The following is a 20705-nucleotide window of genomic DNA, read 5'->3' on the forward strand; positions in this document are numbered from 1 at the left end:
CGTCGCTCGAAGTCGTCGCTTGCATGGGGTACGACCTGTAGGCGACGAGCGAACGCGACAGCCATCTCCATCGCGTCGCTTGTCGCTGTCGCGCGCAAGATCGCTTGCATGGGGTTTATACTTTATTCCTCCAAGGCGGATGCACATGACCTTCCACCAATGGGCGCGCAATCTAGACTGACGTCACCAGTGGTACGGCCGGTGACTCCGCCGACAGAGATGGCCGCCCACGCCTCGAACTGGGCCGAATCGCGTCAGTTGTGTTCGTCGGCCCCTCGTCAGACTGAATTCCCAACTGTTTGTGGTGGTCTATCATGACGGAAATATTACTGCGAGCTTACGATGCACCATATGTGTCACGTGCGTTTATTCGGAGGCGTAATTCGGCGACGAAAAACTGCAGCGAACATCGCTGACGCTACGCTACGCGAACAAGCGGGACTGCAGGCTTGAAAAAAACAAAAAAAACGTGAAAAGGAACAAGAAAAAAACATCAACTCTTGAAAATAAGTTTGTGAAAACACAAAACCAAAATAATATGAGCCTTGTGCTATTTAAAAACAAGAGTATTTGTTTAAAACGATGAAAAAGCCATTTCTGCATCTTTCCTGCCTCCATCGTCTTCTTGCCCCAGGTTTGTAAAGGCTTCGATGAATGCATTGTTTTTTTAAGTACTTGTTACACAACAACTGATTCATTTTAAGCTTGGAAAACAAGTAGTAAATGTTCAGTGTGCGTGTAAACAAGCGCAAAAGTCATGCAGAGCTGCTCTTTCTACGTTTATCCCTCGCAATGAAGCTCAAAAGCAGACGACGCGCAGCGTTGAAGACACGGAGTTATTCCCTCGCGATCCGGCATGTACTGTAGCATTCCAATCACGAGAGCTATACCAAACCAGTCATGAAATTACAGAAGTCTTTATTTATACCGAGATTTATGCGTTTTCGAAGCACGGTTTCTTCAGCGCGACTATTTTAGTCAAGGAGGCAATCGGTTGTCACCCTTCGGTCATCTGGGCGGGGCCTCCCCTTTTTTTGTCAAGTTGTACCCGACTACAGGCCATTCCGATTAATCACTTCCTACAGACCTGCAGGGCGGCGGCGATGAAGCGCAGCATGCAATACCTTCCTCTGGGTGGAATGACCACTGGTACGCTTTCACCCGAGTGTACTCCAGTTCGTAGCGTAGTCTGCAAAAGGTCTACTTAGAAAGCCGGCAGGGGCGGTGGAAATAATTTTCCGTCATCTCTCCGAACGCGTATGGCATTTCTAGCCGTGGTGGACACCGAAAGAGCAACGCCAAGCAGACGACAACGGCGAGTGATAGCCTCCGAAGTAACCAACGCAGGCGGGCGCGACGCCCGCGTGTCTACGGGGTCGCCCGACCGGCGCGCGTACAGGGTCGCAAGCCACTGCAACGGAACCCAAAGCGTACTATCTCTTCGCCGGTACCGCTCTTAGCCGACGACGGGTTCGCTTTGAAAATGGTTGACCGATGCGTGAGGTGTTCATAATTTGCGGAGCCGCTCCGCTGTCTCTGACGGCCTCTGACAGCAGGCAAAATTTTGACCAATCACGTGAGGCCAAGTGAACGGTTCGCCTTCCGAGCCGTTATAAGATTCGGCCCCCGGCGCACTTTTGTTTGCCGACCGAAGTGAGTCGGCAGTGCGCGTCGCCATTATGGCGACGTCGTCTGCTTGAGCACTTCCGCGAACAAACCGCTCTTGTTACGCGCGCTCTACCGATGGAGCACACATCATACTACACAAGCATGACACCGGTTGCAGCCGCGTGATGCCGCCTTGCGTGCGCCTGTGAAACGAGATGAACGTCGTTTACATTGGATTCGAAAACCCACTATTTAAAGTTGTCGAATACTCGTTTCTTTCGAATATATGAAGTGACCAAAACACTTATTTCACGTATGAGAAAGACGGATGTGGGAACTGTTCCGAATGATTCTGCAGCAGGATGGCTGCGGTACTGTCTCAGGAACGCCAATTTTTTATCACACGCACGGAGAAGATAAGCGCGGTTCAATAATTTAGACTCATTCAATAAGAATGGCTACCTTCTAAACAGTCTGCACAATATAAAAACTTGTCCTGATAAATTATTTGGCCAGTGTCAGCATATGTTTTGCCCATTTAAAAAGAATCCGTATACGTGTATTACCACGCTTCTCTCCTTTAGTAATAAAAACAGAAGGTACATCTGTTAACACACTGTTCCCTTGTTTCATAACTCATTACCGCACCTGTGTTCGAGTGATGGCAGCATCGGTATAGTGGTCTGGCATGGCACAGTCTACTCTGGAGCCCGGCTTTGGCAGGCTCTCTTTGGCTAATCTAGTAGGCCCATCAGCATCGGATGTTGCAGTTTCCCCACCTTGCGCTTTTTTCGGGCCACAGACACGTTCGGCAATGAGTCCGTGCTGGCTGCCAGTAACTGCGGGTTCCTCCTCAGTCCAGTGGGACCCGGACGCGTCGGTATCGGCGATTACTTGCTTTTCCAAGTGGCCGCCCCAGTTCTCCCCCGCTGAAATGGACTGGAACTTGAGCTTGCGTCGGCGGCGTTTCCGCGTCCTCCTCAACAGCCGTTGTGATGCGGGTTCCACGGGCTGCTTTTCTGGCGCACTGCAAGGAGAACAAGTGTTTCTCAAAACTACGGCTGGAAATCTTTACAGCAAGTGTCACTCCATAACGGGACAAAAAAAAATCGGGAGAAATAGTAGCAAGTAATAAAGTTCATCACATACAAAGACCACAAATGAAAATTGCTTAATGCAAGCAACGGCAATTGGCTTTCTTTTTTTAATGTACCTTGTGGGGTTTCTGGCTCTCGCGGCGTTTTTCGGGCTCTCGCGGTGGTTGTGTGGAGCCATTGCATTGTGTTGCCGGGGGCTCCGTGTCCCTCTCCTCCTTGTCTGGACGGGGTGGAAGCGGGTCATAAAACACTGTCACTCTGCTGTCATCCCGCCCACGGGAAGGTCAACAGGCTTTCCCCATTGGCCGACATTTTGGCGGGATTCGGGCCCTGCTTGCGTGCACTCCGGGGAAGCGCGCGCAAGACGGGGCGTCCGAGGAGACCTTTTGGAGGCTGGTGGTTTTAGGTTCGAACTGTCAATGGATAGCTCCGGTATTGGCAACGTAATGACTATTTCCTTGTTTTCTTTTCTTCTTTGGCTGACATCGGAGCCACCAGCCTTGCATTGGTAGGGAGCATTTAAGGAGGGAGGGATGTGGGGTTTCTGGCTCTCGCGGCGTTTTTCGGGCTCTCGCGGTGGTTGTGTGGAGCCATTGCATTGTGTTGCCGGGGGCTCCGTGTCCCTCTCCTCCTTGTCTGGACGGGGTGGAAGCGGGTCATAAAACACTGTCACTCTGCTGTCATCCCGCCCACGGGAAGGTCAACAGGCTTTCCCCATTGGCCGACATTTTGCCGGGATTCGGGCCCTGCTTGCGTGCACTCCGGGGAAGCGCGCGCAAGACGGGGCGTCCGAGGAGACCACATCGGGGCGTCTGAAGGTGCGTACGTGTTCCTCTCTGCCGGCGGCGGTCCCTTTTGTCCGCCGCCGGCCGATGGTTACTTCGGCTCGTCGGGGTCCCGGCCTCGGCGGGCGCGCGCGCACTCTTCCGTCGTCTCGATGTCCTGAGGCAGCGTCTGCCGATCGTGCCCCCGTCTGTTCGTCTGTCGTTTCTTTCTATTTCCCTTTTCTCTGCTGTGGGGCGCGCGATGGCAGGCGCTGACCGAAGGATAGGCAACTTCTTACTGCTGGGGTTCTTTGTTCTTTGTTCTTCGTTTCTTTGTTCTCTCTCTGTCGCGGTGCGCCGTTAGTGGCCACCGGCGTCGTGCGGGGTCGGCGGGGCGCGTACGCGCGCAGCTGCGCGTCGGCACACGGAGCGGGCCGGAGCAGGCGCGGGCGCGCGGTGCCCTGCACGCATGGCGGCTCGGAGTGCTCGAACCCGCGGTGGTCGTCCGGCGCGCGCGGAATCGGAGCGTGCGCGCCGTGAGCGTCGCGGGTGAAGACCACAACCTAAAAGACCAAAGTCGGCACTACATATTGCAATAGTGAAGGGGTTTAGCTGTGTTGTGTGGTTAATAATGCAGCTGGTTGCCGCGCACCACAACTAGTGAGCGTACATCCGTGAGCAAAAGTATACGGACCACACGGTTGCCGAAGAAACATAATTGCCTCGTAATTAACACGCGTAAGCGGGAACTGACGATTGCACTCGAACATTTGTAATGCCAAGTTTGGACTGCAATCTAATTTCTAGTTACGTTCACAGACAGAGGAGAAAATGAGTTATCACGCAATCCCTGGTCCGTATACTTTTTTCTCGCGGGTGTACGTACAACTTGCTGGGCAAAATAACAGAACGGCCAGGCACACACTTATGTTTATATGCTATGTATTTCACATTGCGTGCAAGAAACTGCACACGCACTTCGCATGACGATGGAGAGCACGTGCGCAGGCCACATGAATATGCGGGATACGGGTAAAACTATTCTCTGCTCTGGGGCACTATGCCAACATTTTCAATGATTCTCAAAAACATGGAAGCTTGTTCGGGCTAGACAATGATAGTGTGGTCAGCAGGGCTTTCCTCTTCTCTTTCAACCAATCTTTCTCGCCTGCCAAGGTGTTAATTATTAGCCATGCGAAACCCGAATGTCGCATTGCGCAATCTAACTTGTGATTTATTCCAATGAATGAAAGTTTACCGGCACGAAATTTCAGATCATGATATTTGCACTGTCTTGATGCCTGTTTATACATCGCATACATGGGGTTTTCCATTGTCGTTCCAAGTTTTACACGTATTTCCCAGATTTATAGGCAAAAGTTGCCACGAACATATTTCGTATGAGCTTGGTGACTTTGATAGCAGTAGACTCGAAATTATGCTGTGTAGCAACATTGACATCATCATGACACATTCTGTGATTTCTCTGCTTTCTGTGATTTCTCTGCTTTCTGCGATATGTCACAAGCAGTGCCGGCGTCAACAATAACAATGCTTGCATCGAGCAGAATGGAGAAAAAGGATTTGGAGGACGGTTCAGCTTCGCCTTTAAGAGTGGAACGCGATAGCATTCAAAGATCCCCGACTGCTTGTCACGCTTCCAGGCAACCGCAGCTTTCGTGCGGATGCGCGGAGGCGAGCGCCACCTGGATGGTGTTGCAAGGAACCCAGCGGGCCGCGCCGCTCTCTGAATGGTCGAAACGCTCGAAAAAGGGGCTCGTGTTTGTGGTCCCGCGTAGCAGAATTATGTTTTCCGGTACGTTCAAAGTACAGTCCCACGCTATCATGTTTGCAGGTTGCGCTTAAGTAGTACTTTACGATTTTTCTGACGCATTTTGCTTTAAAGAATTGCACTAATTCAGCAACGCCTCTGCGCCACGCGGAGGGCCTGCGTAGTTGTGGTGCGGAATTATTTTTCGCGAAACGACGTCCGATGCAAGGCGCAGACACCGGATTTTTTGTAACACGGGGCCCTTAACGCTCTCGGGTTAAAACAGGTGTAACTCTACTCGGCAACTTTTGAAGCAAAGCTTTCTTTGGGGACCGTCGCCGCTTCTGCTGATGCTTGAGCGTCGCACTTCTTCCGAGGTCCCGGATCTGATTTGAACCATGCTCACCAAATTGCAAAGTTTTGTCGAGGAGCTCACTCGACATACGTACTACCTCTCCGAGAAACAGTGGTACTGACGCTGGACGGGACCATCATCAGTTGCATTATATCATATACATATATCTTCCTCTACCATGCCATCGTCTTCTCACACGCACTACTTTCCGCAACCAAAGTCCCCCAGCACAACTGAACGATCTTATAATTATTTAGGCCGCAACTGAACTTATAACCTATCGTATAAACTAGCTCTTGATGATGAACTAGATGATCGTCACGTGTGTCACATTGCGCAGCATGGGTGCGAGTTGACACATGCCCTAGCGCGAGCGTTTCCTTATAGTCCAAGAAGCAGGAATTAGGGGTTCCACTTTATAGCATTTCAATACCCGCATCGCAGAATCGAAGACGTGCGTTGGATCTACACGATTCTTTATAACTTGTGGCTCTCTCCGTGTATGCAGTGAGAAAAGGACACGCGCTGCTCCGGGCTCTGGAAAAAAAAGAACGGCAACGAAACGGCCCTGTTTGTGCTTATTGTCCTTCATCGAACCTGAAGGCTGGTCAGCACGGATAACAAGGTCTTCTGACTTTAAAAAACAGTTCCAGGTTCTTGTCTGGAACCACTGTCATTAAAAGGAATCACTGTAATAAAGCGCTCGCCTCTCAATGTAGCGGTATGCCCCTATAGCAACAATAACGTTTCATTTTCTTGCCTGCATTGGTCCCGTCGAGAGCAGGGAGTTTTTCTTTCACAAGAGTAGATGCAAGAAATACAGTGCTGTCACTTTCCGATCCTGTATTTTGCCAGTGGAATGAATTGTAAATCACTTTCGATATTAATAAGAGAGCACACTGATTTCCTCCAACCGGGAGGGACTCCTCGCCGAGAGGAATGTAGTCAGTCCTATATATGCACCAGAGCCACTCTAGCGTGAACAACAAAGTTGCTACAGAAAGTGACTGGCGTCAGTTATCGTTTCTACTAGAAGACAGAGCAGAGTAAATCGACAGGGACTGGGAGTAACGACACCACAAAGCGCTGTCCGTCCCTGTCAATTTACTGTGCACTGTGTTCAAGCAGACATGTATAACCAACTATAATATCCCACCAGTTGGTCCTGGGTCAGTGACTGTCTATACGAATAGCATTTGGTTGAGCCATTGGTAACACATTCATACGCACTTTACAGACACACTGCACGACGCTCCAAAGTCGTCTTCGATGAGGCGCTTGCGAAAGCACTTCTCAGCACCGGCGAAAAACAGTTGCTGCTGCTGTTGTGGTTGCTGTCCCCGCCTTTGCTGCAGCATGGTGTCCCTCTGCCGAGCCGACCTTTGCACGGCTTTCAGACGACGAGCCACTCGCCTATGCTGCAGCCGAGCCTCTCGTTGTTCAGGTTTTTCCTCGGCGACTCGTCGGCGGCGACCTTGTCGCCTTCGCTGTAGTCGAGCCTCGCGTCGTTCGAGCGTTTCTTCGACAACTCGACGGCGTCGTGCCTCTCGCATCTGTTGCAGCCTGCCCGTCCTCGCGGCCTCGCTCAGGGAGGCGTAGCGCCGCCTCTGGGCCTCTGCACGGCGACTCTTCCCGCTTCCACGCGGCGACGGCATGGCCGTCTCTCCTCGGTACAGCAAGACGACGAGCAACGACCATCGGGCAATACCCAGTCCAGAAGCCGCCTGAATTGCCACAGAGAAAGTAAATATCCGCTTCGTATAGTCGCGTTCCCGTAGCGTCCCCGCAAACCCAGTTTAAACAATGCCTCCGATGACAGTGACGATGATGGATGATCTTATCACACATGTTCCGAGCGCAGCTTCGCTGACAGCAGCTACACAAACGGTACGAAAACAGCAGATGGTGAGTGGCGTCGCACCGGAGGTTAGATCGTCTACCCATCCGAAACCCATCTTGTTAGCTAAAAAAATGCTATTTCCACTTTTAAAAAAGTATACTGCAACTACTATTTACAATACGGCCATTCTCATTAGACATATAAGCCACACACTACTGAACAGATCGTACACGTTGAAGCTTGCAGCTACTGTGGTGCCTCCTACTCTCCGTCAGAATGCTCGATCACTCTCCTGATGTGGATTGTGGATATGTGGATTTCTGTACAAGGCATTCATGATACAGCCTATATCTGCACTATACTTTCATGGCACCACTGAAGATGCAAACTGTACGGCTGCTGCAAAAAAGGCGCCGATTTATTATGCTGCTTTCGACTTGTCGGGTTTGAGGCGAGCTTTTCTTTTTTTTTTCTTCTTGGTGGGCTCGCCGCACGGAAAGCACGAAGAGAAAGCGCAGCCGGCCGTCAGTGTTACAAAGCTGGCCGTAACTACGTGTCGCAAAGAAATGTCACTTGGGTAATTGGCCTTCGGCGGCGCACGCGCGTTTTACTTACCGCGGAATGCGGCGAATAGAGCTGCGCGGCCCGCACCACATTTACGACGCCCGCGACTTGTCCCAAAGACGCGTCCCAATCGGCGACGTGCGTCTTTCGTGAAGTTTTAACGGCTGAAGCGTAAAGGCGAAGTGTGTGTGTCTCTGGCTCCGACGTGTGCACTGACCACGTGTGCACAACACAGACACTACTCTTTACGCGCGCCATGGCTGTCCTGACCGGCGTGAGAATCCGACGTCAAAGGGGACGTCTGCGACGTCACAGGGGACGCGACGGCGCGCTTCTTTCCCGCTTCCCTCCCTTGCGCGCGCGAGATTAAGCCGCCATCGTGGGCTCACATTTGCGCGCTTTCACCCCCACATACAGCATGCGGCGCGCAGGGACGATGTTATCGCCATTGGACTTTACACGACACGTCACGGCGGCAGAAATGCGCCTGTAGTGTCCATCTAATTGCTATGGCAATAGAAAGAATGAATCGTATTTGTTGGTTACTTTGTTTGTGGGGTGCTAAAAGCGAAGTAAGCCGTAATTATTCCTTGGGCTTGCCGCACGGGAAATGGAAGAGCGAGACCAACAGCAAATCGCGTGGCTTTCGCGAAGCAGATAACTCTTTAGCCAAACCTTACAAGCCCAATACTTCTTAATAAACCTCACGTAGGCGCGATAACTCTCGTTGGTGAAAGCTGCAGTAAGGACGGCACCCTCGCCAATGCATTGTATCACCTCGTTGCGTGGCGACTGGAAGTTAAGCCGGTGACGCCACAACACAATTCCACACAATGGAAAATTCGAACAACTTATTCACCACTATTTCTGGACATGGAAAGCACGTCTGCGCAAAAATATTACAGTTAGAAATAATTATTGCAGTAAGTACATATTTATGTTACTATGCATAACGCGGGATTGAGGCGTTGCTTGCGCTGGCAGTTACTAGAACAATGGCTGACAATGAAAACGTGGCCCAGCACCAAGACGGCCGGCTAAGAGTTATAGCCATGGCGGAAAGTGGGGGGAAAGCTGCGGTTTTTCGAAAACGCTCAAGTGGACGAGCTCATTCCATGTTTCAGCGTCCGAAATCGCGGGAACCAAACCATAGTTGCTTTGTGGAGTCAGACACATCGCCACTTCGCCGCGCTATTTCTCCTAAACATTCCGCGAACGGCACCAGACGGTCCAACGAGCGTGGTGATGTTTTCCTTCACGGACTGCGTCCCTCGAGATGCTAAAACAAGAGGCGCCTTGCACAGCAAATGATTCTTGGCAATGACCTCGGCCCTGTGTAACTCCAGAAAGTGTCACTTGGGAGCCCCGTCGTGTGCACATTGCTAGTGCCACAGTGTGCTTGTACAAACAATGGCGAGAGGCGCCGCCACTTAATAAGTGGCGGACGAGAGATTCGGTTGTATGCGATATTGACCCGAAATTGGAACTTTTCCTGAAAGTATAGAGAAATCTTTGTAAAACGTTTTCTTTCTATCGCTTCCTCTTCAATATTCAATATACAGGTAACCTCTTGAAATCAACGTCATCGTCTCGTCAACATGCCTGCTACAGGCAAAGTAAATATTCATAACGTAAAGAAAACAGCTTTAAGAACCCGTATGTTACCATAGTTCCCATTTGTTTCCCAATGACGAATAACAACATTCCATCGTCGATTTAACGATGAAGGCGGTATTACACGGACGGCATGAGAACTGAACGATGTTTCTGAAACGACAATGGTACGACCACCACGTGACAACAACAACATGACGACAAAGCGACGACGACGACGGCGTTACAACGACATTATGACGAAAATCGGGCGATGAAGCAAGAATGACGCCAATGGAGCAACGATGAAGGCAAGACGACGAAAGTACGACAACGAAAGCGTCACGACGACGGAATGAAAACGGTGGCAAAATAACAACTGAATGACGACTGCACGCTTACGAGCGAATGACAAAGAAGGCATGACATCGATGGAAAGACGAATACTGTATGACAACGACAGCACAACTGGGTGACGTTTGTAAAACGATGACGGTACGAAGGCATGGCGAGAGTCAATTGAAAAATCTAGACGATGACGATAAAACAGCCACAATGATCACAAGCGCATGCCCTGTGGTCTATAATCTATTAGACAACTTCGGTCTCTGGGTCGGTGTAGAAGGATAACCAGATAACTAGGTAGAAAGAACATGCTGGCACAGCCCTTCTCAAGGCGCATGTCGACGTTTAAGGGACACAAAGATTTCTTCTTTATCAGTAAATTGCTCTTCCACAATAATACCTAAATAACACTTTTAACGCCAGAAGACGCTTGGCAAGCCACACAAAAAACACTAATGACACTTTGTGACGCCGCCTTAACGTTCCCGCACCAGCTCACCGTGAGGTCGTCAATTTTGACAGCGTCTGCTATGGCCTAGTTAAATATTTAGAGGTAAAGATTGACCATATTGTGTTCTAAAGGAGAAAAAGACAGAATATGGCAAGTTCCGCGAAATGGCAAGAAGCCCGAAAGAGATGAATGAATGAAGCAATGCTTCATTGTCACTGGCTTTTAACCCCTTCGGTGTCTTTTTGGCCAATCGTCGAGCCCGCTCAGGTGTCGTCATTGTCCTCCAATGGTAGGCGCCCATGCGAGTGCAGTCACATTCGGCGGGTGGGGGTTGCTCCAAGGGCTCCACCATAGGAAGCGTGACTTGACACCGGCGTTGCCTCGCGGCTTGCAAGCGCCGTCACAACAGGCGGATGGGGGTTCCGAGGGCATCACGGTGACTTACAGCCGTCGTGCCCTTCGGTTTTGCAAGCGCTCAGCGGGGGGAAACGGGTTGTTTTCGAGCGGCCTTTCAGAGCTGCACAGTAGCTTTGCTCGGGACCTAGGTAACCTGGAATCGTGCCAGGCTTCCGCTACACTTTCGAGAAGAGTCAAACAGTGGGACAATAGCTCCGCATGCAGCGCACGAGGTGCGGGACGCGAACTTGTCTGGACGTGCTGCACCTCGGGAACGTGGTAGATGCGCTTCTGCGCACCTTAATTAGGTGCGACGGCGATTCGATGTGGTCTGGTGAACTCGAAGGATGCCAGGGAAAGGGCCCTTATCTAATAGTACATACATTTAAAGAACCTCTGAATATATGTGACGCCGGTTCGGATCCACCCAACTGCAGATAAATTTCAGTTTTTGTTTTATTGCGATAGCAACTATATGGACACATGTCGCCGTCGGCGAGCTGTCCCACATGAAATCTACGTGCGATAATACCGTGGCCGCACACTGTAAGCTGTAGGTGCGAGTGCAAGGTGCGAGGGTGAGCCGAGGAAGGTGGCTTGATCTAGCGCGCGCAAGGTAGGAAGGCGGGCAGGAAGCACGCCGTCTTCCACCGTTTCCAAGCAACACCCACTAGAGAGAACTTGCCCAAGGCACTGGCGTGGGGGCGGGTGGAGGGGGTTCTACTCCGGCGGCTATATGGACACATCTACTCCGGCAACTATATGGACACATCTCGCCGTCGGCGAGCTGTCCCACATGAAATCTACGTGCGATAATACCGTGGCCGCGCACTGTAAGCTGTAGGTGCGAGTGCAAGGTGCGAGGGAGAGTCGAGGAAGGTGGCTTGATCTAGCGCGCGCAAGGGAGGAAGGCGGGCAGGAAGCACGCCGTCTTCCACCGTTTCCAAGCAACACCCACTAGAGAGAACTTGCCCAAGGCACTGGCGTGGGGGCGGGTGGAGGGGGTTCTACTCCGGCGGCTATATGGACACATCTACTCCGGCAACTATATGGACACATCTCGCCGTCGGCGAGCTGTCCCACATGAAATCTACGTGCGATAATACCGTGGCCGCGCACTGTAAGCTGTAGGTGCGAGTGCAAGGTGCGAGGGAGAGTCGAGGAAGGTGGCTTGATCTAGCGCGCGCAAGGGAGGAAGGCGGGCAGGAAGCACGCCGTCTTCCACCGTTTCCAAGCAACACCCACTAGAGAGAACTTGCCCAAGGCACTGGCGTGGGGGCGGGTGGAGGGGGTTCTACTCCGGCGGCTATATGGACACATCTACTCCGGCAACTATATGGACACATCTCGCCGTCGGCGAGCTGTCCCACATGAAATCTACGTGCGATAATACCGTGGCCGCGCACTGTAAGCTGTAGGTGCGAGTGCAAGGTGCGAGGGAGAGTCGAGGAAGGTGGCTTGATCTAGCGCGCGCAAGGGAGGAAGGCGGGCAGGAAGCACGCCGTCTTCCACCGTTTCCAAGCAACACCCACTAGAGAGAACTTGCCCAAGGCACTGGCGTGGGGGCGGGTGGAGGGGGTTCTACTCCGGCGGCTATATGGACACATCTACTCCGGCAACTATATGGACACATCTCGCCGTCGGCGAGCTGTCCCACATGAAATCTACGTGCGATAATACCGTGGCCGCGCACTGTAAGCTGTAGGTGCGAGTGCAAGGTGCGAGGGAGAGTCGAGGAAGGTGGCTTGATCTAGCGCGCGCAAGGGAGGAAGGCGGGCAGGAAGCACGCCGTCTTCCACCGTTTCCAAGCAACACCCACTAGAGAGAACTTGCCCAAGGCACTGGCGTGGGGGCGGGTGGAGGGGGTTCTACTCCGGCGGCTATATGGACACATCTACTCCGGCAACTATATGGACACATCTCGCCGTCGGCGAGCTGTCCCACATGAAATCTACGTGCGATAATACCGTGGCCGCGCACTGTAAGCTGTAGGTGCGAGTGCAAGGTGCGAGGGAGAGTCGAGGAAGGTGGCTTGATCTAGCGCGCGCAAGGGAGGAAGGCGGGCAGGAAGCACGCCGTCTTCCACCGTTTCCAAGCAACACCCACTAGAGAGAACTTGCCCAAGGCACTGGCGTGGGGGCGGGTGGAGGGGGTTCTACTCCGGCGGCTATATGGACACATCTACTCCGGCAACTATATGGACACATCTCGCCGTCGGCGAGCTGTCCCACATGAAATCTACGTGCGATAATACCGTGGCCGCGCACTGTAAGCTGTAGGTGCGAGTGCAAGGTGCGAGGGAGAGTCGAGGAAGGTGGCTTGATCTAGCGCGCGCAAGGGAGGAAGGCGGGCAGGAAGCACGCCGTCTTCCACCGTTTCCAAGCAACACCCACTAGAGAGAACTTGCCCAAGGCACTGGCGTGGGGGCGGGTGGAGGGGGTTCTACTCCGGCGGCTATATGGACACATCTACTCCGGCAACTATATGGACACATCTCGCCGTCGGCGAGCTGTCCCACATGAAATCTACGTGCGATAATACCGTGGCCGCGCACTGTAAGCTGTAGGTGCGAGTGCAAGGTGCGAGGGAGAGTCGAGGAAGGTGGCTTGATCTAGCGCGCGCAAGGGAGGAAGGCGGGCAGGAAGCACGCCGTCTTCCACCGTTTCCAAGCAATACCCACAAGAGAGAACTCGCCCAAGGCACTGGCGTGGGGGCGGGTGGAGGGGGTTCTACTCCGGCGGCTGCCAGCATATGTCGCTGCCGCGCGGGCCTTATCGTGAAAGTGATCGGAGATGAGTGGTCAGCCGCGTTGGCCCTGTCTTGAAAGCGATCTGCGATTAGTCAGAGAAAGAAATTCAACAAGAGCGGACTAGGCAAGAACTGGCAGCTGGAAACGCGTCACGCTAGTGCGAGGGGAGATCAAAAGGTTCTGCAGCATGGCTGTAACCAAATAACTGACAGTTATCTCTCTACCTTTCGTTTAGGTCATCTCTGCAGCCTAGCAAGGTTTGAATATCGAGCCTTCCAGTTTGTTACTTGCTCTGCATCAGTCAGTAAAACATGGCGTTCTCCCACGAATTGAAGTTCGTGTACTGGAGCGCTACCAAATGTTTGTGCAAAGAAGGAAGTTCCACCAAAGTAATCCACCGTAGGATGGTGTGAATGTGTATGACAGATGGCAGTGGATTTCCTTCATATGCTACAGTGACCCGGTGATTCAATGAGTTTATAGGTGGCCGTGAGCACGTGGAAGACGACCCAAGGTCAGGGCGGCCGACCACTTCAACCGATTTGGACCATTCAGCCTCAGCAGAGAGCCTTATGAATAATCGCGGAATCAAGGTGTCCGAAGTTGGCGGAGAGTTGAACATTACTTATGGCAGTGCTTTTACTATCATCCACGATGATAGTCTAAGCACGACGGGTGCCACAGAACCTCTCAGCGCAAGATCGACACCACCGCGTGCATTCATCAAGGTAACTTTTACAACTCTATTCAAGCGACCCAGAAGGTACTCTCCCGCGTTGTGACCGGGGATGAGACGCGGCTGTATCAGTGGGACCTAGAAACAAAACAGCAGTCTATGCAGTGGAGGCATTCGGGGTCCCCTCCCCTGAAAAAATTCCAAGACCCAACGCTCAGGTCAGAAAGTGATGGCGGACTTTTTTTGAGACGCAAAGGGATCCTGCTCATTGAATATTTATAAAACAGCAGGACAGTTACAGGTGAATACCACGCCAATGTTCTTCGAAAACTGCGTAAAGCCATCACGGAAGAAACGCCGAGGATTAGTGACAAGAGGTGTCCTCCTCCTGCACGACAACGCCCCGGTTCACAGGTCTCGTGTTGTGCAGGCTGCCATTTCAGCATGTTGTGAGACCGGGCTGGTTGGTATTCCATGCTGAAGTGACTAGCGCAACAGTGAACACGGGACACAAAAAGGCGAGCAAGGACAAGCGCTTGTCCTTGACGCCTTTTTGTGTCCCGTGTCCGCTCTTGCGCTAGTCATTTCAACATGCCATTCGAGAGTGGTTTCGAACAGTTGGACCACCCAACCTACATTCCCGACCTGGCCCCGAGTGACTTATTTTCGAATTTCAACAAACACCTCAAGGAAACGACGTTTGATGACTTGAATTTGCTTCAAACCGGCGCAGAGGAGTGGCTTGACAACCAGGAAGCAATTTTTTTTTTGCAAGGTACACAAGCCTTCCTGGAAAATGGGAGAAGTGCATTAGTGTGAGGGGAGATTATGTTGATAATTTTTTTTTGCGAGGCCTGGCACTTTTCCTGGTATGCGAGTTGCAAAACTTTTTATGCGCTTATTAACATCGGCGGTTGACTGACGCGAGCATAAAAACATAAAGCAATGGAATGAAGTCAACAGCCAACGTTTAGTATATATTCTTTTCCGCTAAAACGAAAAAGTTTTGCCTATAAATAAAGTTATACTCTGCGACTTATTTTTATTGCATGACCGAACGACAAGCTAACGACACGCCAGAAGCGCCACATGCATGCGCCAGAAACGACACATAAGCGAGCGAGGCTGGTTGCGCATGTGAGCGTTCGCCTGTTCGACGTCCAATTTGTCTTTTTTGATGTAGCTCTCTTGTGCTATCGGCGTATTTTTGCGTTCTTGTTGCGCTTCGACATGGCACTTCTGCGCTATTGGACCTTGGCAAAATGAGACATCTTGTTTGACAGTCTGCGCTGCATTTTAAGCTTACGGCACGGCATCGGCCGTTGTGGCGAGTGAGTTTGGCGTGTACTGAATCTCACTGGGACATGTTTGCGGCGCTCTTTGTGGACCCCAAGATTAGTGTAACTTACTTCGGTACTTTTTGGGCACGCTAGCCCCCACACAGCGTTGCGAACAGGTCGCGAAAGACAGCTCGGCCGTTGTGGTGCAGTTAGTTTGGCGCGTACTGAATCTTAGTGAGAAATGTGACGCTTTCTTTCACGACATAACTGTGACGCTTAAGCAAAGGAGCTCACTTCGACGCGACAACAAACGTCGCCCTCCGTGACAGCGGTAAATACCGCGAAGACTGTTCTACATGAACCTGACCCTGACAAGCTAAACTAATAGGTGAAAGGGGCCAACGCCTAAGGCTACCATGGGAACAGCTTCCACTTTGGACTGTGCGGGGGCGAAGGCGCTACACAGGAGGCGGAGTCCGATGGAACGGTGCGACATCGTGGGAGGGATACTGCGACCGATTCGACGATTGTGATTGGCCGAGATACAGTCATCAGATTCTATGGAAGAAGAGTGATTTAACATCGCATACATTTGGTGCAGTGAGAGGTGTACTGACGTGTCCTGACGTCTGCTGACATGTGTCTCCCTACGTGTGCTGAGGTGTGCTCAGACACGTAACGAGCTAAGACATTTACGTGCTTTTATATGGAGGGGGCATCCATACCTGACGCCAGTGTATATAATCTAAAATTAACCTTCTTCTTTCGCTCCTACTCCCGGACGTACTCATCTCTGTGCCCGAAGAATTCCTTGCCTAAACACTACCCCCGAGCTGCAACAGCACTCTCACTTGTCGAAAACGCGACGAGCGATTGCCAAGAGTGCAAAGATAACACGGACGTATTGCTAGCGCTGGCGGAAAGCGAGAGAGATAACGTCGAGGAGCTCCAAAACCAGAAACATGTAACTCGAAAAGTCCGTCTTCTGAAAGAGTGAAAAGAGGCTTCGCACCCATGCATTTGTCTTCAGTGCGAGTACAAGGCATTCGGCGAGCGTCTAGCATGGTCTGGTTGGCAGCCTGTGTTGTGGCCACCTCTGTACGTGGCATAACATCGCGTCGGCTGAGGTCAAGTTGCGTCGAAAACGCGCAGTCGCCCGTGTGTTTCTGCTCGCAAAGAAGAGGAAATAAGGCCCGAGAATTGGCGAACACTTGGAAATCAGAAGTTTTCGTCACATGTTATGTACGGTATTGCTTCGGATGATTCATGTCTTTTCTGCGCCATGTTTGTATAATCGCTTTTGTTGGTATGTCGCCCGCTCACCATTTTCACACGTTTCGCCTCTACACGCCGTCCTCCTCTAATGTCTAAATATAAAAATGACACATGCTTGTAATTTACCTTTTCTCAGCGGATACCCTCTGGTGGACCTTCGTACGGGTACTACTGCTGCTTATCTGCTCTCAGAACGTTTTGGAAGCAAAATAAACATTTGTTCACTTCACAAGGTGTCTGTCCAGCGTCTACATTGTGAAATTACACGTCGCACGTTCGATGGCGGCTTGCAAAGATCACTCGCGATCATATTTTGCTAAAGAAAAGAAAGAACGATTCCGCACCAAGACAGCACTGGTCGCGCAGTCGAAGCAAAAAGAAATGCGGCACCGAACGATGCAGCCGGCATAACATGTACTGACCGACGTTCTAATTCCGCACAACCGAAACCGAAAATGCGGCTCAGGTGTTCACATCCGTTTGCTTGATGGGCTAAAGTCAATTCGGATGCTGGGCTCTACGGGAGTATCCTCTCTAGCTGAATTTCTTTTCTCTATGGATGACTAGAGAGTATAGGTGCGCCGAGGGCTGACATCTTCGTGTGCGCTGTGTTCTAGCCGCTTAGTTCTCGTTGAAGCGATAAGCAGCAAGAAGACCAATTCGTTCACCGCTGCTGCCACTATTCCTGTGGTCACGTACCCAGTGAGCCAAGTTGAAGAGGTTCACTGAAGAGTGGCACTTGCTCAGTGACCCAAGTTGGCGTCAAACAAGTTAATTGAAATTCGGCACATACCTAGTTGCGCATTGTTGCCAGTTGTCCTCATTGAGGTTCAATGGAGTGCAGCGCATTCCCAATGCCACTACCGAGTGCGCCCAGTGACACAAGCTAGGACGTTTGGGAACAACATGGAAGATGGTCAATATTCAGCGACTCGAAGGCAGCAGTGCAGTCTTTGCTATCAGCCCTGCGGCGTGGACCACAGGAACTGGTATTCGAGATGAGAGAACTAATCCATACCTTGGCTGAGAAAGGGCACCATTTGACATTTCAGTGGCTTCCAAGAAATGCGGCGTCACAGGGAACGAACACGCCGATAACGCTGCTCGGTCGGCTCTTCAAAGCGACGAAGAGGAGCCGATACCGCTATCAAGGACAGATGCCGCTAGAAAACCTCGAATGCTCAGACGTGATATTATGTTCTCCTTGTGGAACGAAGGAAGCTTTCAAAATAACCGGCTGCACAACCTAGACTCCTTTCTACGTAGGCCTTTGCATTCCAGCTGGACTCTGACGTCACGACGCTAACCTGCTTTGTCGAATGTGGCTAAGGGTGGCCTTCCCTAAAGCGCCAACCAGACGTACGCGTTGGGACGCGTCCGCGCGCACCGCGCTCACTCGACGTCGCGTCGCGCCCGGCGGAGGAAGAGGGCGCGCACCCAAACGATGCAGGAGTTGCCGCGCGTTTCGTCGCGGCGATTCAAGGCAGCCCAGCCTACGCTTAACGGTCACGTTAAGCAATCTGCTAAAGATGGCAATAACACGCAATAAGTTTTACCTTAAAATTTGTTTTTTATATATTAAATATGATATTGCAGGACACCTAGTGGTTCAGTCAGCTCAACTGTCAGTATTGTGAACTCGGTGAAACCTGCAGCAGCGTCGGCATGGCACCACTCGCGTGCTGTGTGCCTTACGCGTTCTGGGGCCGAACCTTATAACGGTTCGGAATACGAACCGTTCGCTTCGCCGCTTACGTCACTAGGTGTGCCACTCCCAAGCCGGTGGTGGAAGAAGGGAGGGACGCGACCAATAGATGAGAGGGTGCCACCTCTGAAAGTGTACGTCGTTATGAGACGAGCTAATCGAGGAATTGCAGAATGTTTCTGCTTGCTAAATAAATGCAAAATATAAATTAAATATTATACGCCTAGTTCTGAAGTATGAACGTGCGGTGCCGAGCGTTTACGCAATGCAGAAGTAATTTATTAATGTCATTCTTTTTCATTCTCAGCCGACAGGCGGTGTCGCACGGGTAATGAATTGGCAGAGCGCATGCAGCGCTACGTCTGCCACCAGGAGCTCGCACGATGCACGCAACAGGAACGCACTGCCAGCACTTCTTAAGTAGCGAGCGCTACAAAACCGTGAACTGGTTCTCAGGGACACCTTTACTAACCGACCATATCAATTTTCCTTCTTTTTTCGCCCTTCGTCATCGGCTCGCGCCGCGCTGCCGCTATCCCTGCGATCTGCCCCACGGCGCGTCGCGTGGTAGAAGCAATGGAACTTGAAATCGAACATTACGATATACGGGCCCTACATTGCCTGCGCGAAGTATAATCGAAGAGTGTGGTGCTGCCGGTGCGCGCTGTGCCGTGAAATTGAGGAACAAAGTGCGGCACTCACACACTAGAGAAGAAAGGGCAGCCAAATAAGATCTCCACAATATCTTCGCGTCCTGACTGTATAGTTTTACCAGCCTAACGAAGGAAGCGCTGGACCAGTCTAGGTTGAACCCTTCTGATTGCTGAACAGCGATGTGCGAGCTATTCACGATAGCGATAGCACTGGGAATTCGATCTCATCATGCAAATATCTCGTTAGAAGTGGCTTTGAAGCGGAGGTCACTGGAAAGCTGACCCTGCCCTTCTACCGGCCAACACAGTAATTGCGAGAGCCACTTTGAGGACAGTGTCGGCAGCAGAGATCTAGGCCATTCCGATGAATTCTTCGCGGCCGACCGACCTCTGGGAGCTGCAGGCCGGTGGCGATGAACCGCAGCGCGCAATATTCCTTCCTCTGCGTGGAATGACCACTGTTACGCTTGCACCCGAGTCTCCTTCATTTGATAGCGTAGCCTGCAAAAGGTCTACTTAGAAAGCCGGCAAGGGCGGTGCAACTCATTATCCGTCACTTCTTCGCGCGCGTATCGCACTCCCAGCCATAGTCGACACCGAAAGAGCAACGCCAAGCAGACGACGAATAGCCTCCGAAGCAACCAACGCACGCGCGCGCGACGCCCCCGTGTCTCCGGGGTCGCGCGACCAGGGTCGCAAGCCAACAGCCAAGCCAAGCCAAGCCACAGCAACGGAATCGGTTCGCTTTGAAGATGATTGACAGATGCGTGACGTATTCATAAATTGCCATACCGCCCCGCTGCCTCTGACGACCTGTGACGTAACCAAAATTTTGGCCACTCAGGTGAGGCCAAACGAACGGTTCCCCAACCGAACTGTTACAAAATTCGGCCCCTGCACGGCTGTGTCAGGTCCAGAACTTCGGCGATGAACACGTGGTTAGTAATGTACCCGTTAAGGCTGAAGACTTCAGCGACTGCCATCATAAAATAGCAAAACCCGCGCGGAATTGCAATCACAACGCACGCAGCTTGCCCGGGCTTGCCTGCACGCCGCGGGAAGAATCGTTCCGCAAGTCACGTTGGTTCGCCGTCGTCACGTGCGGCGCGTCGGGCGGGTGACGCGAGCGGCAGCTTCCGGTGCGGGCGCAAGAAACCTAGCAGTCAAAGGTCGCCTCGCCGCCGCGCGTCAACATGCGATGCAGCCTCCGCGCCTGACGCCGTACGCGTTCAGACGAGGCGCTGCGCGTGCTGCCGCGTACCAGCGCGTAGGTCTCGTTGGGGCCTGCCCGATTCGGTACGTCGTACCGAATCGGGCAGGCCGACGACGCCTCGTGTGATGACTGTGGTAGCGAGGAGACTTTTCAACACCTTCTCTGCGACTGTCCTCGCTACTATTTACAGAGACGATCACTCGCAATCGCGCTTTGACCAAAGACCTCTAACAAAGGAACTTATTTTAGAATGCCGACATCACAAGCCATCGCGGCGGAGGGCGACGAGGGCACTGTTGCAGTTTAAGGACCACAATTGGACAAGCGGCTGTAGCCTGAATAGATGTTTATAGCGCTGCAAGTGCTACTG

General features: G+C 51.9%; 1 protein-coding gene across 3 annotated transcripts in view; it reads right to left on the reverse strand.

Moving 5' to 3' along the window:
- The window catches only part of LOC126525222 (uncharacterized), a 170400-nt gene that overhangs the window by 75422 nt on the left and 74273 nt on the right, over positions 1–20705 (reverse strand). For 2 of the 3 annotated variants that reach the window (XM_055067599.2, XM_055067597.2), the window contains exons 1-2: positions 6826–7326; positions 2257–2635 (exon numbers count right to left, since the gene is read on the reverse strand). In XM_055067599.2, the coding sequence (XP_054923574.2) occupies positions 2257–2635; positions 6826–7250 (804 nt within the window). In that variant the 5' untranslated portion in view covers positions 7251–7326. Of the gene's footprint in view, positions 1–2256; positions 2636–6825; positions 7327–20705 lie in introns of those variants that run through there. The other variant, XM_055067598.2, reaches the window with a different exon arrangement.

Source organism: Dermacentor andersoni, chromosome 3 (genome assembly GCF_023375885.2).
Source record: "Dermacentor andersoni chromosome 3, qqDerAnde1_hic_scaffold, whole genome shotgun sequence".
In the NCBI taxonomy this organism is placed as follows: domain Eukaryota; kingdom Metazoa; phylum Arthropoda; class Arachnida; order Ixodida; family Ixodidae; genus Dermacentor; species Dermacentor andersoni.